The sequence below is a fragment of the Coenobita brevimanus genome, chromosome 16 (genome assembly GCF_032717465.1).
Source record: "Coenobita brevimanus isolate Jiangsu-jjx chromosome 16, ASM3271746v2, whole genome shotgun sequence".
Taxonomy (NCBI): Eukaryota; Metazoa; Arthropoda; class Malacostraca; order Decapoda; family Coenobitidae; genus Coenobita; species Coenobita brevimanus.
This window is the reverse complement of record NC_136969.1, coordinates 9,186,463-9,201,005: the sequence shown is the minus strand read 5'-3', so window position 1 is coordinate 9,201,005 and position 14,543 is coordinate 9,186,463. Positions and strand designations below refer to the sequence as shown.

The 14,543-nt window shown below is 40.9% G+C and overlaps 3 protein-coding genes across 3 annotated transcripts in view; all 3 read left to right on the top strand.

Annotated features, from left to right (window-relative positions):
• LOC145390856 (uncharacterized) overlaps positions 1–5,662 on the top strand; it is a 30,119-nt gene extending 24,457 nt beyond the window's left edge. The window contains exon 11 of the mRNA XM_080265595.1: positions 5,500–5,662. Within this exon, the coding sequence (XP_080121721.1) occupies positions 5,500–5,662 (163 nt within the window). The remainder of the gene's footprint in view (positions 1–5,499) is intronic.
• LOC145390855 (ionotropic receptor 93a-like) overlaps positions 1–10,732 on the top strand; it is a 29,224-nt gene extending 18,492 nt beyond the window's left edge. Inside the window, exon 6 of the mRNA XM_080265594.1 lies at positions 10,622–10,732. Coding sequence (XP_080121720.1) covers positions 10,622–10,732 — 111 coding nt within the window. The remainder of the gene's footprint in view (positions 1–10,621) is intronic.
• Positions 1–14,543, top strand: part of LOC145390952 (uncharacterized) — a 239,409-nt gene that overhangs the window by 26,099 nt on the left and 198,767 nt on the right. The gene's annotated exons all lie outside the window — the stretch shown is intronic.

The window sequence follows — 14,543 nt, the reverse complement described above, 5'->3', positions numbered from 1 at the left end:
AAGTACGTTGCCTCTACTCAGAGTACAGGTAACAGGAAAGAGAATAAAGATGATGTTTCTCAGGAAGTAAATACCAGCTTCACCTCTAGATTTCAGAAAAGTAAATGTACTTATCGTAGTAAGCTTGGTCATACTACGGAGAAATGTTTCAGGAGACAGCGTGATGTGAACAAAAAGGAGTCTTTAAATATTCAGTCAATTGGTCTAGTGTCCACCCTTGAGAGTTCCCAGAATTCTTTAACTGAGTTAACTGAACCTGCTTTGAGGGGTAACTTAAATTCTCATGATGGAGCTCCTCTTTTGAGCAGTAACGTGGGTGACACTCTCAAGAGTTCATGTGCTAATTTCCTGTCTGATGGTTTTGTCAGTCCTCTGGACAGTAATGACAGGAAATCAGTTAAAATATATCGTGATACAGGTGCTTGCCAATCCCTTATGCTGACCAGTGTTCTAGGCTCTAATGTTAATTCCTCTGATGAAACTGTAATCTTACAAGGTGTAGGGAATAATTACTTCTCTGTCCCTCTGTGCAGAGTGAATTTAGAGTCTGGTTTTGTTAATGGTTCCGTTATGGTTGGGTTGGTTGAGACACTCCCAATGTCAGGTGTAACTTTCTTACTTGGAAATGATATTGGTGGAAGTCAGGTGTGTCCAGCTCCTTAGTTGTCTAGTGAACCAGTGGTTGCGGCCCAGGATTGTGATGTCCCTGATGTGTTCCCTGCATGTGCTGTCACTAGGGCTAAGTCTAAAGTTACTGGTGACTTAGAGGATAGTGATGATGATGATGTTATCCTAGCTGACACTTTTCTTGCTAATTTGGACCACTCACCAGATGAGGCAGTACCCCGTAGTGTTGATAATTTGTCTCGTCAAGAGTTGGTTGAGTTGCAGGTTGCTGACCCTGAGTTGAAAGGTCTAGCTAACTCTGCTTGCAGTGAGGAAGAGTCAGCTGGTGCTTCTACTTGTTATTATATAAAGTCAGGAGTACTTATGAGGAAGTGGAGACCCCCATCAGCATCAGCCGACTGTGAATGGGAGGTTGTACATCAAGTAGTCATCCCTCGTGTTTGTAGGCAGGATATCATTAGAGTGGCTCATGATTCTAGTTTGGCAGGACACCTTGGAGTGAGGAAGACTGTGGCACGCATATTGAAACACTTCTACTGGCCAGGTATCTTCAGGGATGTTTCCTGGCATTGTAAGTGTTGTCACACCTGGCAAGTTGTGGGGAAGTGTAATCTGACCAAAAAGGTTGCACCTCTAGTTCCCATTCCTCCTTTTGAGGCGCCTTTCACCCGCGTGTTGGTGGATATTGTGGGCCCTCTTCCTAAGACTTCTTCGGGATTTTCTTATGTGTTGACCCTGATTGATATGGCTACTCGTTATCCTGAAGCCATTCCACTTAGAAATATCTCAGCAAAGAACGTGGTTAAGGAAATGCTAGGGTTCTTCACAAAGTTTGGTCTGCCCAAGGAGGTACAGTCAGACCGGGGAAGTAATTTCATGTCAAACGTTTTCAAGCAGTCTCTGAAAGAGTTGGGCATCACCCAGATCACGTCTTCAGCTTACCATCCCCAGACCCAAGGAGCGTTGGAGAGATATCATCAAACACTCAAATCGATGCTCAAGAAATACTGTTTGGAACATCAGAAAGACTGGGATAAAGGTCTTCCATTCGTTGTATTTGCCGCAAGACAATCTCCAAATGAATCACTGGGCTTCTCACCTTTTGAACTACTGTTTGGCCATGAAGTAAGAGGACCCCTTAAGCTACTCAAGGAATGCTGGCTGTCGGAGGAAGATGACGTCAACCTGCTGGAGTATGTGATGAAGATCAAAGAACGGCTGTCCACTGCTTTACAGCTGGCGAGAGAGAATTGAGGAGCTGCTCAGGAGAAGATGAAGACCTGGTATGATAAGAAGTCCAGGTTACGCCACTTTCAGCCAGGAGATCAGGTTTTGATTCTGCTACCGGTGCATGGGCAACCTCTTCAAGCCAAGTTTAGTGGTCCTTCTTTCGTGGAGAAGAAACTCAGTGATGTCAACAATGTCATCGCCACACCAGATCGTAGAAAGCACAAGCAACTTTGTCACATCAACATGCTAAAGTTATATCACAGGCGGGACGAAAATAATCCAGTCTGCATTGTAGCTGTTCCACCTGAGTCTGCAAGTGAAGTTCTCCCATGCAGTATGAGCCTGAGTGATAGTTTGGGGAAGAATCCTGATATCATGAATGATCTCCAGACTAAGCTTTCTCATCTAGCTCCCGAGGAAAGGCAGGAGTTTTCGGCATTGCTGCAGGAGTACCCGCAAGTGTTCCGTGCCACTCCAGGAAGAACCACTGTGTTGATGCATGATGTCGATGTTGGAGACGCAAAGCCAATTAAACTGCCTCCTTACCGTGTGAACCCAGTGAAAGTTCCTCTCTTCGAGAAGGAGCTTGGCTACCTGTTGGACCACAAGATGATTGAGCCCTGTCAGAGCGAGTGGAGTTCTCCTGTCACTCTAGTCCCTAAGCCAGGTGGGTCACAGCGGCTTTGCATCGACTACAGACGTGTTAATCAGATAACCAAAACAGACACTTACCCTCTCCCTCGTGTGGAAGATTGCATAGACAAGATCGGAAAGGCAAGGGACATAAGTAAATTTGATTTGTTAAAGGGATACTGGCAAGTACCTATGACTGAACGTGCTAGGGAGATCTCATGTTTTGTAACACTAGGAAAGACTTTTGCATGTTCTTTAATGCCATATGGTATGAAGAATGCACCAGCCACATTTCAGAAGCTCATGAATGTTGTAACAGAGGGTTTGGCAGGATGTGTTGTTTATATTGATGATGTATTAATCTTCAGTGACAACTGGAAAGATCACCTATGCCATGTCAGTAAATTTCTTGAGCGTTTGGTTCAGGCTAATCTTGTAGCTAATTTATCAAAGTGTGAGTTTGGTCAAGCTAAAGTTCAGTACCTTGGGTATGTAATTGGTGGTGGACATGTTGCACCACCAGGAGCTAAGGTTCAGGTTATAAGTGATCTTCCCAGACCTGAAAGTAGGAAAGAGCTACAAAGATTTTTGGGAATAGTAGGTTATTACAGGAGATTTGTTCTTAACTTTTCAATTCTTGTATCACCACTTACAGACCTACTGAAAAAGGGAGTTAAATTTGTCTGGACCGATAACTGTGAATCCTCTTTCAACAAACTTAAAGCTATCCTATTAAGTCAGCCAGTGCTTGCTACTCCTAATTTTGCTAAGCCTTTTAAGATGGCTGTTGATGCAAGTGATACAGAAGCTGGGGCTGTTTTGCTGCAAGAGGATGATCAGGGTATTGAACATCCTGTATCTTATTACAGTAAGAAGTTCACTCCACCTCAAAAGAACTACTCAACTATTGAGAAAGAGCTTTTGGCCTTGATTTTGGGTTTACAACATTTTTCATTTTATTTGTGTTCTGGTTTTGACCCCATAGTCATTTATACCGATCATAACCCACTGAAATTCCTTAGTAAGTTTAAAGGTAAAAATCAGAGATTGACAAGATGGAGTCTACTTCTTCAGGAGCATTCATTAGACATACAACATGTCAAGGGGAAAGAAAATGTTATTGCAGATTGCTTATCTAGACTTTAGACAGATTGTTTTAGAGTAATAAGAAATTTCCTTTGTAAATTTCTTTTTCTTTGTGGGGAGGTGTTACATAGCCTATTATTTCATCATCCTTTGTGTAATTCTAACGTACAGTATGCTGCATGTTTGATCATGAGCGTGTTCTACCTCACTCCCCTCTTCTACCCTTATAGTAAAGTAAGTCGTTCTTTCTGTTGTTGGCTTCATTTGCGCGTCCTTCTTACAAGTTGTATCAAGCTCTGCCGGCCCCTATATAATGAGCTCGGTCTCTGCATTGTTGCCACTTAGATCTACTCCTCATTTTGTTCACATCTCTGTCCTCCCCTGTACAGTTCTTATTATTTTTGTGAGTGCTCAGGAAGTCTCCAGCCATCTAGCAGCTGTGTAATTTGAGTATAAGTGTTATTAAATTTTTTCTTGTACTGTGTAGCATAAGGTGTTAATTCTTAGGCCTAGTAAGTTTTTTGTTATTCATGTGTTTTGGGTGTCAGCCCTTATTAATAATATTTTGTATCTGTAATAATATATCTTGCATTCACTGAGTATTATCTGGTATTGTCATTTTATCAGGGCTGACTTAGATAAATTTACTCATGCTAATTTCGTGTTAACAGAGGCTATTGGAGTTAACCATATATTTAACCTATTTTTTGCCATTACATTATCCTTATGAGTCCTGAATGTTTTGTTGTTAGTTTGAGCATTAAACTTTAACTTGTAATTTTACCTAACTCTTCTTTGTTTTGAACCTGGAACTTTACGGGACAGTAGTGATTTTTAGTATTCTCACTTAAAGTGTACATTATCTTTCTCTGTTCCGTAACAACATAAATAACCAATATTACACATAACACATATAAACAGAAGGAAAACTGGTAATAACTAGTAGTACTACTACAATAACTTGATAAATAAACTTTATTCAAATAAAACTGAAGAAAATTAAGGCAAACACTGTACTGTAGAACTAACCTTGGAAGAGAGAGAGACAGAAAACATACACACAACCTTCTCATAAACAACAGAAAAATCATACATACTTAAACTTTTAAGATTCATGTAAAATCTCTAAATGATGGATAACATTTATTAAAAATCGTGGGTGAATGAGGGACTGTACCTGTACGCCGGGAAGTATAGACATGACTGATGGAGACCGGGGATGTGTCCTGTACTCGAGTGAGTCACTTGATGATACACGAATCCGTCACGTATAGATCCCGTCTACTGACCACTAAAGGCGGTTTCACACTGGCGCCGTACAGACGTCGCTAAGTATATTTCCTATAATTAATATACTTTTAAATGAGATAACAGGTTAAGAGCTTACGATAATACCAAAGAATTTTCCAAGAATATGCTGTACGTGAATAGTTAATTACGAATATGAAATTAAACACAAAAATTACTCAAAATGCATTTACATATAATTAGCCTGTTTATCATTATTTCTCTCGGAACCCCTAGCGACCTCTCGCGGAACCTGAACCCCGGGTGAGAAACGCTGAGTTAGAGTCAAAAAAGTATAGACAGTAGCTTACATAATCATATCAAAACCGAGTTCTCGAATCTGAGTGGACTTAACTGAGCCTGAATCTTAATCATTCTGAACGATCTGAATGGCCTGAGGTTACGCCAACATTACGCAACAACAAGGTCGATCACTGCGGTTGTTTTCTTTAACTGAAGAAAGTTAGCACAACTGCTACTGGAAAACAAAAGCTTATATTGTCAAGGTTCTGTTTTGTGTGTAATACATAAACATATATTCATACTGTCAGAATGAAATAATGCATTGCCAGAGAGTATATATTAATCCAAGTGACATTACTAGTCAACACTATACCGTACACCATTTCGCTGCAGGTTCCCGCACCGGCCACACGTGCTAGTGACAGCGGAGGAGTTAGTGGCACACGTGGCATTTACAGTAGATGACCCCACGGCACCAGAGGACAAACGACTCACCTTCGGGGGGGCAGCGAGGTACATTATGGAGATGCTGTCCACGCTCATGAACTTCCCGTGAGCTATTAATGCACATTTGCTTTCATACACTTAATGCACATTTGCTTTCATACACTCTATGTTTGACTGTAAATATTTGGGTTTGATAAACGCTGGTTGATTGCACAACTTGTAAGTTAGCAAAAATAAAATATGAATGTGAACCTACCCTCTCGACGGATTTTTTGCTATGGAAAAGGTTACAATATCATCAAAGGTGCTTAAATCACGTCCCTCTGACAGATACACGCACGTGAGATTCCTTGACAGGACTTGGGGCTTACTGCAAAGCGATGGGACTTGGACATGCATGATGGGACTCATTACACGTGAGGTCAGTTCTATGGTTCGTTCATCTCAACTTAGCTCATATTTTCGTCCTTTTGCCGATTATACAACGAAGCTCGATGGCAGAACAGGACAATGTTACCCCTTCCCTCTTTTTCATAAGACTGCTTTATCACTAGCGTCCTTTTCTAGTGCTAATTTTTTATAGCTAACTTTTCAATACTGAATGACAATTTTGGGCCAAGTTAGAACTTGAGTATATATAGCATCTGTGAACCGAATACTCTTTAGCTAAGGACACGTAATAGCGCCTTTCTCACCTACATATTTTTAACATTTCTTTTTAACATTTTTCCCTATGTCTTATTTTTATTTGTCATAAAAAACCAGTTTCTATTCACCTGCAATTTATGTTATTTCATTTTTTTAACAAGTAGCCGTAACTTAGGTAGATCCCAAGGTATAAATATCCTCCTAGTGATTTCACCATTGTACAGTAGTTGTATTTTCCCGTATATAAAATTTGATCCTCATGTTTCGCATATACATCTGAACAAACTTCTTCTTTTTTTTTTTGTCAGTTTCCTTTTCAAATATTTAGCTCGCCGGCAATTTCTCATGAAATAACAAGTCAAGATCAATACAGTAAATACAATGAGTCAAGAAAACGACTTGTGACCCTTCTCACGAATTACTTATCATAGTATAACGCGGTAAAGGCCAGTCTTTTATGGAATATATTCCGACATACATTATTCTACTCTTCATTATCTTTTACAAAAACACATTTCAGGAAGTGAAGTTTACTCCGGGACCAATTTTCACGGATATAACCAGAAGCCAGCGGATAGACGACTCGCCATTTGCTTTTATGGGAAATTATCTAAATCTCGCTGCCCGTGGTCGACCTGGGGTGGATCTGTGGGACTTCCTGCTGCCTTCTTAGACCGAAGCTTTGGGAAACTGTGCTGACAGCACTGTTGGCAGTATGCGCTGTGATGCTCCTTCTGCCTTTCTGCCTTCCCTCTCATATGCAAGAACAATGCATGAAAGATGCCAACATCTTCAACTGTGTGCGAGTTCTTTTGCAAGAAGGTAACTAGTGTGTGCCATGTTGTAGTTAACACTGAGTAATTTTAAATTATCTCTGAAGGGACTGTGAGAGATTAGAGTAAATCGGAACGGCTGAGTTGATGGAGGCAGCATCCAGGCTTTTTAGCTTCCGAATTAGTCAATTTCTCTCCGTGAGAATACAAAAAGAGCCAACTGTTTCGCCTAGAGTTTCCAGATGCTCAACCACTGTCTTGTACTAGATGATGGTTATTTTCATCTCACAAGTGACGACTTACTGTGACCACTACTTTTATTTCACCAAAGCTGCCAGAAACAGGCCATCAAATATTTTAGTGATCCATATCTTATGCTTGACTAAATTTTGTTTTCCAGATATAAAGAGAACTAAGAGTCGGTGGTGGTGGGAGCGTGTGATGCTGGGGGTGTGGATGCTGATGATGGTGGTGCTGACACAGAGCTACGTCGGCAACCTCACGTCCCTCCTGGCAGTCAGATACATAGACCAACCTTACCAGAGAATTGAGGACGTCCTTGACAACCCTGATGTTGGGATAATTGTTGTTCCAAACACTTTGATCATTGAATATACTGAAATGGTGGTTGTTTCTTCAGGATAATACAAAATTAACAGTATCTAATTGTCTGTCTATAGTGCGATAATTTAAGTGATACTCTATTAGTTAATTGTGGCATTAAAAATAATAATCAAAAATTTTTCCTGATATGATGGTTAAATTATTCATGAAATTCATATCATAGTAGCAGGCTGCCCAAAGGTTAAGGCAATTTTTTGTCTATTGAAAACTTTTTTCTTTTTGCCATGTACAGTTTCTCAAACACTACAAAGCAGTGAATTAATTTATGAGTGGGATCTATGATTTTGATCGGTAAATATGTTCCTGATGCTATTTTCAGTCATTAACTCATGGGTCATCAGTTATTTTCTTATGTTTGATGTATAAAAAAAATTCTACACAATATTTACACTTACTTTAATTTTTTTCGAATTACTAAAAACTCGTGTTTCCAAATCCCTTAGACAATTTTTGATAGCCTTATTCTTTTCAGACTGCCACGTCAGGTCCACTGCATGAACTGGGGAAACTTATGAGGAGAAAACGGGTCGCCTATAACAAGTTCGTGGAATTAGAAAACAGCATGGAGACCGTCGTGCGCACTGCCACTAACATCATCTTTGACTTGGATTTCAACTATATCAACTTGATGCCCAAAAGCTTTTTTCTCACAGATTGTAATATGATTGCTAAAGTTACTGAAATTATGTATGTTTAATATATTTTTCTTTATCTGTATTTTAGAATGTATTAATGTATTATAGCAGCACCATGTCATTCTAAATTAGCATGAACACACACACACACACGCACACACACACACACACACACACACACACACACACACACACACACACACACACACACACACACACACACACACACACAAGCTGTTGTTGAATTGGTTATATCACTTTAATCATGTAATATAAACCTTACTTCTACTAGACTTTTCTCTGCTGAGTAAAAAAGTCAGGATATTTAAGTTGACAGATTTGTGCCTTTGAATTTACAAGGATCATAAAGCAAATATCTACTATACATTGAATATTTCACGAGGTTGAGCTATGAGAACTCCCCTTTCCTTCCTAGTCGTCTGTCATCAGTTAGAATAAATTAAATGTTATTAGGGGTGGAGGATGCCTTTAGGCACATGGACTTATTTTTTTCCTTTGTTTTTCCTTCCTCCATTCATTATCTAAAAAGAAAAAAAACTAGTTAATTAAAGGACCATATTGAGGGAGAAAATAAAAGCCTTTACCTCTAAATGGTGCGTTTATTAATATACTGTATACAATATGAGTAATGCTGAAGTAGTCGAGATATTATGACTCCTCTTATTACAATTTCCACTTGTAATTAATAATGTCAGGCAGCAGAGAAAGACCCTGACATTGACGAATATAACAGAATTGAGGATTTCAGGGACAAACAACTGCTAACAAGAGGCAAGATGGTAATTAATTAGAAACGATTGTTAGGCTATTGTAAAACACTGCCTGCGTTTCAAAATAAGAAGCATGTATTAAGTCCGTAAAAGGAACACTTCAGTAGTTTTCTAATAATATAACTACGCTTATGTATTAATAATACCTAGTAATCTTTTTGCCGGTCGTTGTGATTTTTACCTTTCACGGAGCGTCTACTCAACCACCCCTCTGGCCATGGTGACTCAGAACAGGCTCTTTATACCAAAGATAAATAATTTGCAAGTGCCCCAGTTTAGTAAAATAAACATTTTTGTCTTCATCATCATCATCATCCTGACCTCTTTTCCCACCCAAGGGCAGGGTGAGGAGTAGCAATGTCCAGACAGCATAAACTTGCCCATTTTTGTACTTCAGAGAATATTTTGTTGCAGTGTAATTCATTAAAGAATAAAAATAAAAACGTAACAAATAATTATGAACTGGTCCTTTTCACAGGAGGGCTTTAGGTAACCGATAATTTAGAGACATACACACATACATACCCTGAGATGTCTTGGACGAACATACGAGAGCTCAGTATTTCACCTTTCTTTTTTCTTGGTGAGTTATTTTTCACATACAGACAGTACGAGGCTCTTCTTCTGGTTAGATCGTACACGTTGGTGGAATCTGGGCTGTATAATAAATAGTGAAGTACTCAGAACCCAACTCCAGCATGTGCAAGAACCCACCCAGGATCATCACCGTCACCACCATTCTCTCACTCACCAGTCTTTGAGTAAGCCATGATAGTAACTTCCTTCATTACTGAAAATAAGATATACTTACCTGACTACACTTTAACCCCCTCAATCTAATATAGTGTTTTATCATTACAGCCAGATGATTTTATTCGGTTCACGAGAGATTTGTTTGACCTGGGAGGCAGAACATAGCTTTCATTAAGCTTTTTACTACGAAACTGAGTAAGGTTAAAAAATAAACAAGTAACAAGAACTTCACTGGAGTAAAGTGGTCCAAAAGTTGGGTGTATGTAATTAAGTACTGAACATCTTTTAATATCTCGTAGGTAAATATGTACTGTGTCACATTTAATTATGCAGTTGGGTATTTCGGATATAAATATAAGTCCACAGTAACACCTGCCTCTTATAATTACGAATTTATCCACGTACTTCCAACACTGTCCCTCCCCTCTATCTTCCCATGGTTTAGTTTTGGATCATGGTGAATTTACCTTCATATCAGGAACATTTAACTAGTCTACGCTGAAGTGTTAGGGCAGCTGTCGGTGGGTGTTGGAGAGAGAAACGAGTTATGGACAAAGTTTATGAATCTCCACATCGTCCTTCGAGAACTAGTCTATACTGACATAATCTGAGTGTATGGATAGATTAAACGTCAAGGCTATACAAGAAAATGGGATAGTAGAAAATAAATCAATCCTTACCTTGGCCTCAAGATCAATTCGAAATAAATATTTGTTTTAATAGGTTTTTACAGACTTATATGTGTGACGTCATAAGAGCTGGCTACACATGTAAAAGGGGTACTAATAGTTTAGTCCATTAACTAAAGGATTACTGACCTACATCCAGCGTTCTACATTTTCAGGGCATGTTTGCGGTGCTTGGGTATGGGTGCACAGTGGCTGTGGTGGTGTTGGTGATGGAGCTGGTGTGTGGTGGAGCCAGGAGGGGCCAAAAGGGTCCGGTGGCCACCTAAGACACACATCACTATTGTCCTATCCTACACTCTCTACATAACCCATGTTATGCTTCGCACTCAGTCTCACTAAGCACGGTGAACGGCTGCCACTAATTAGTAGTTGGTAGCATGTGACAGTAATAGCGGAGAGTGTGGACACAATGCCAAAAGGGGGGCCTACAACCTCGTAGGTTAGGACAAGCTATTAAATACCCCTTTCTGCCCCAGGCTCCCTCCCGAACATCCAAAAAATTAACAGTTCCACACTTAGGTTACAGAACACTGAAACAATATTTACTTTAATTTTAACGATTGTATACAGAGTATTTACACTACTTTAGAAGCAGCTTATACATCTATTGCACTAACTTAATATCCCGAGTCTCAACTCGACACAAGGGAAATCTCAATCGCTTATTTACGACTTGACAGCAACTAAGTACTTAACTTAATAGTTATGTACGACTTAAGTTTACTTAGTCATTGACTAGACAACCCATCAGTAAGTGATAAATGTTCACTTAAATGTTACAAGTCTTATTCTAAGTTAATTCTACTACTTAATTAATACTCGCCACGACCTGGAACATACACGTTAAATAATATTGCTGTTTTTTTTCGAGTAGTGACTGCCAGTACTTTACTTTAACAGCACTTATTCACCTAGCGTTACTCTCCCGCAAGACTATTCTTCAAATACTTCTACTCACAAGTACCGCGAAGCCAATGGTCGTGGCTGTGTTCTCCCTGTCTGTCCCAACTGGACACAAGACAATTTCTGTCTGACTGCCAAACTCTCCCTGACCCCACCTCTCTCATGATCATGCTTTTATACACTTCCATACGGATATTGAGTCATCAATACATCCATTTCTATCCCAGTATACACCCTCTGCTCTCACTCACTGGCACACCATCAGGGTATAGATCTCACAGATAACAGCCCTCACCTAGGCCCATCAGTGCACTCCTAGTGCATTAACCTCTGCATCCCAGACCCTCGAGAGCTTGTTTACTAATCTATGTCCTGAGTGTTTTTTGCCCCTCACCTAGTCATCCTCCTTCTCCCACCACTCCCTTATTCTATCTATCTATCTATCTATTGCCAGACGCCTCAATCCCGTTTGGGGTGGCCACAAACAAATCGCCTCCAAGTCGCCCTGTCCCCCGCCATTTCACTGCCCTGCTCCCAACTCACACCCCCCTCTCTCATATACCTCTCCACCCAATCCCTCCATCTCATCCTCGGCCTCCCCCTCCCTCTTCCCCCCTCCACCTCACTCACATACACTCTCTTCGTCAGTCTTTCACCCTCCATCCTCTCCACATGGCCAAACCACCTCAGCGTGTTCCTCATAACGCTTCCTATCACATCCATATCAACACCACAACGCTCCTTTATATCCGCATTCGTCAGCCTGTCTCCCCATGTGACTCCACAGGCTCCTCTTAACTCATTTCCACTGCTCTCACTTTTGACTTGTGTCCTTCCAACAACGTCCAAGCTTCACTTCCGTACGTTAGAGTTCGTATCACAATACTGTCATGTAGTAACTTTTTCACTTCCATGCTCACTTCCCTGTTTCTTATCACCGCTTTCAAAGAACCAGCAACCTTTCTTCTCTGCTGTACCCTTTCAAGCACTTCACCCTCCAAACCTCCATCCTTACTCATCACACTACCCAAGTACTTAAACGTACTCACAATTTCCAATTCCTCACCATCCAACCTTGCTATACATTCACTGACTTCACCTCTCTCAAAGACCATCACTTTACTCTTCCCTACATTCACCTTTAGATTCCGTTTCTTACACACTCTCCCAAACTCATCCACCAAGCCTTGCAGCTCCCCTTCGTCTTCACTCAACAACACAGTATCATCTGCAAACAACAGTACAGGGAGTTTCCAAAAACTATCCTCTCTCACCAGGGCCACTCCAGCATCCACTACCCTACCTTGTACCTCTTTTATTACCCCATCCATGTACAGATTGAACAACCATGGAGACATGACACATCCCTGTTTCAAACCAACTTTCAAAGAGAAAAATTCACTTAGTTCAACATCCACACGCACTGCAGCCTTCGCACCATCGTACATACTCTTCACAGCATTCAACAACTTCCCATCTACTCCATATATTCTTAACACTTTCCACAATCCTTGTCTATTCACCCTGTCATATGCTTTCTCCAAATCCATGAAAGCCGCATACAACTTCTTTCCCTTCTCTAGAAACTTTTCCACTAAAGATCTAAAAATGAATATCTGATCTACACAACCTCTTTCCTTCCTAAAGCCTCCCTGTTCTTCTCCAACTAATTTCTCTGTTCTTTCTCTAACTCTGTCAATAAGTATCCTACCATACACTTTTCCTATTATACTAAGAAGACAAATGCCCCTATGATTACCACACACTTCTTTTTCCCCTTTTTCTTTGTCTATATCTATCTATATACCTAGGCTGCTTCCCCCAAGGAAAGGGAGGTAGCCGAGACAGGACGACTCACTCTCCATTTACTCATCCATTCAAACACATTCATTCGCATCTTAGCCCCAAAGGGGAGAACGGACAGATCCTCACCGCATCACACCGCACAAGGGTCAACTGCGCAATGCAAGCAGTGACATCCACAGCAGGGCCCGACAGCAGAACTGGTTTACCCCTGCCACATCATAACAGACCCATCCCCTTACCCGCACCTGACCTGACTAGCTGATCAGACCAAATGCGGGAGAATATCCCCTCAGGGCTGCGTCATCACTTATTCATTCACAATTTCTCTCCATTTATTTCTGTCACGCACAGCCACTCTTCCTTGCTCAACAGACATCCCTCTCGCATCCAGCGCTCTCTTCACACTGTCCATCCATCCTATTCGTGGTCTTCCTCTCAGTCTTACACCTCTCACATCAGATCTAGTTATCTTTTTCACCAATCGCTCATTATCCATTCTCTCCATATGCCCAAACCATTGCAACACCCTCTGCTCAACTCTACCAGCCATCTCCCGAACAACTCCAGTTCTCCTTCGCACTTCATCATTTCGCACTCGATCCATACGCGTCACTCCACACATACTTCTCAGACATCTCATTATTTTCTTTGTATAAAGGGAATAATTATACCTGACTTCCAATCCTCCGGGACTCTACCTTCCTCCCAGGCCAATCTGCACATCTTCCACATCCATTCTACTACTATCTCTCCACCATGCTTCAGCATTACACCACACACTTCATCAATTCCTGGGGCTTTCCCCGATTTAACTTTCTTCATTGCTTCCACAACTTCTATCCTACTGATTTCTTCCTGTCTTCTCACCTCCCTCCTTCTCCCAGCCATTCCCCAACCACTTATACTCGCATTACTTCCATCCTCTACGTTCAACAATTCCTTAAAGTGTTCTCTCCATCTGCTCACTTTTTCTCCCTTCTCCACTAGTAATCTACCATTTTTATCTTTCACTCCCCTGCTAACTTCACTTCCACCCTGCCTTACTCTTTTCACCTCTTTCCAGAACATTTCTTACAGTCCCTCCACTTTACACTCAAATTCCTTCCAAATTCCTCATCCACTCTCTTCTTACTCTCTCTTACTAATCTTTTCACCTCTCTCTTTCTTTCTACATATAACTCTCTCTTCCGCCTCTCAACTTCTTCCACGCCCCTATTTCTCATCCATTCATTGTATGCTTTCTTCTTTTGTGCCACAGCCTGTTTCACCTCTTCAGTCCACCACGCTGTTCCTTGCACCCCCCTCCGTCTTCTCTTCCTTCCACACACCACATCACATGCTGCACATATTTCTACTGTAAATATCCTA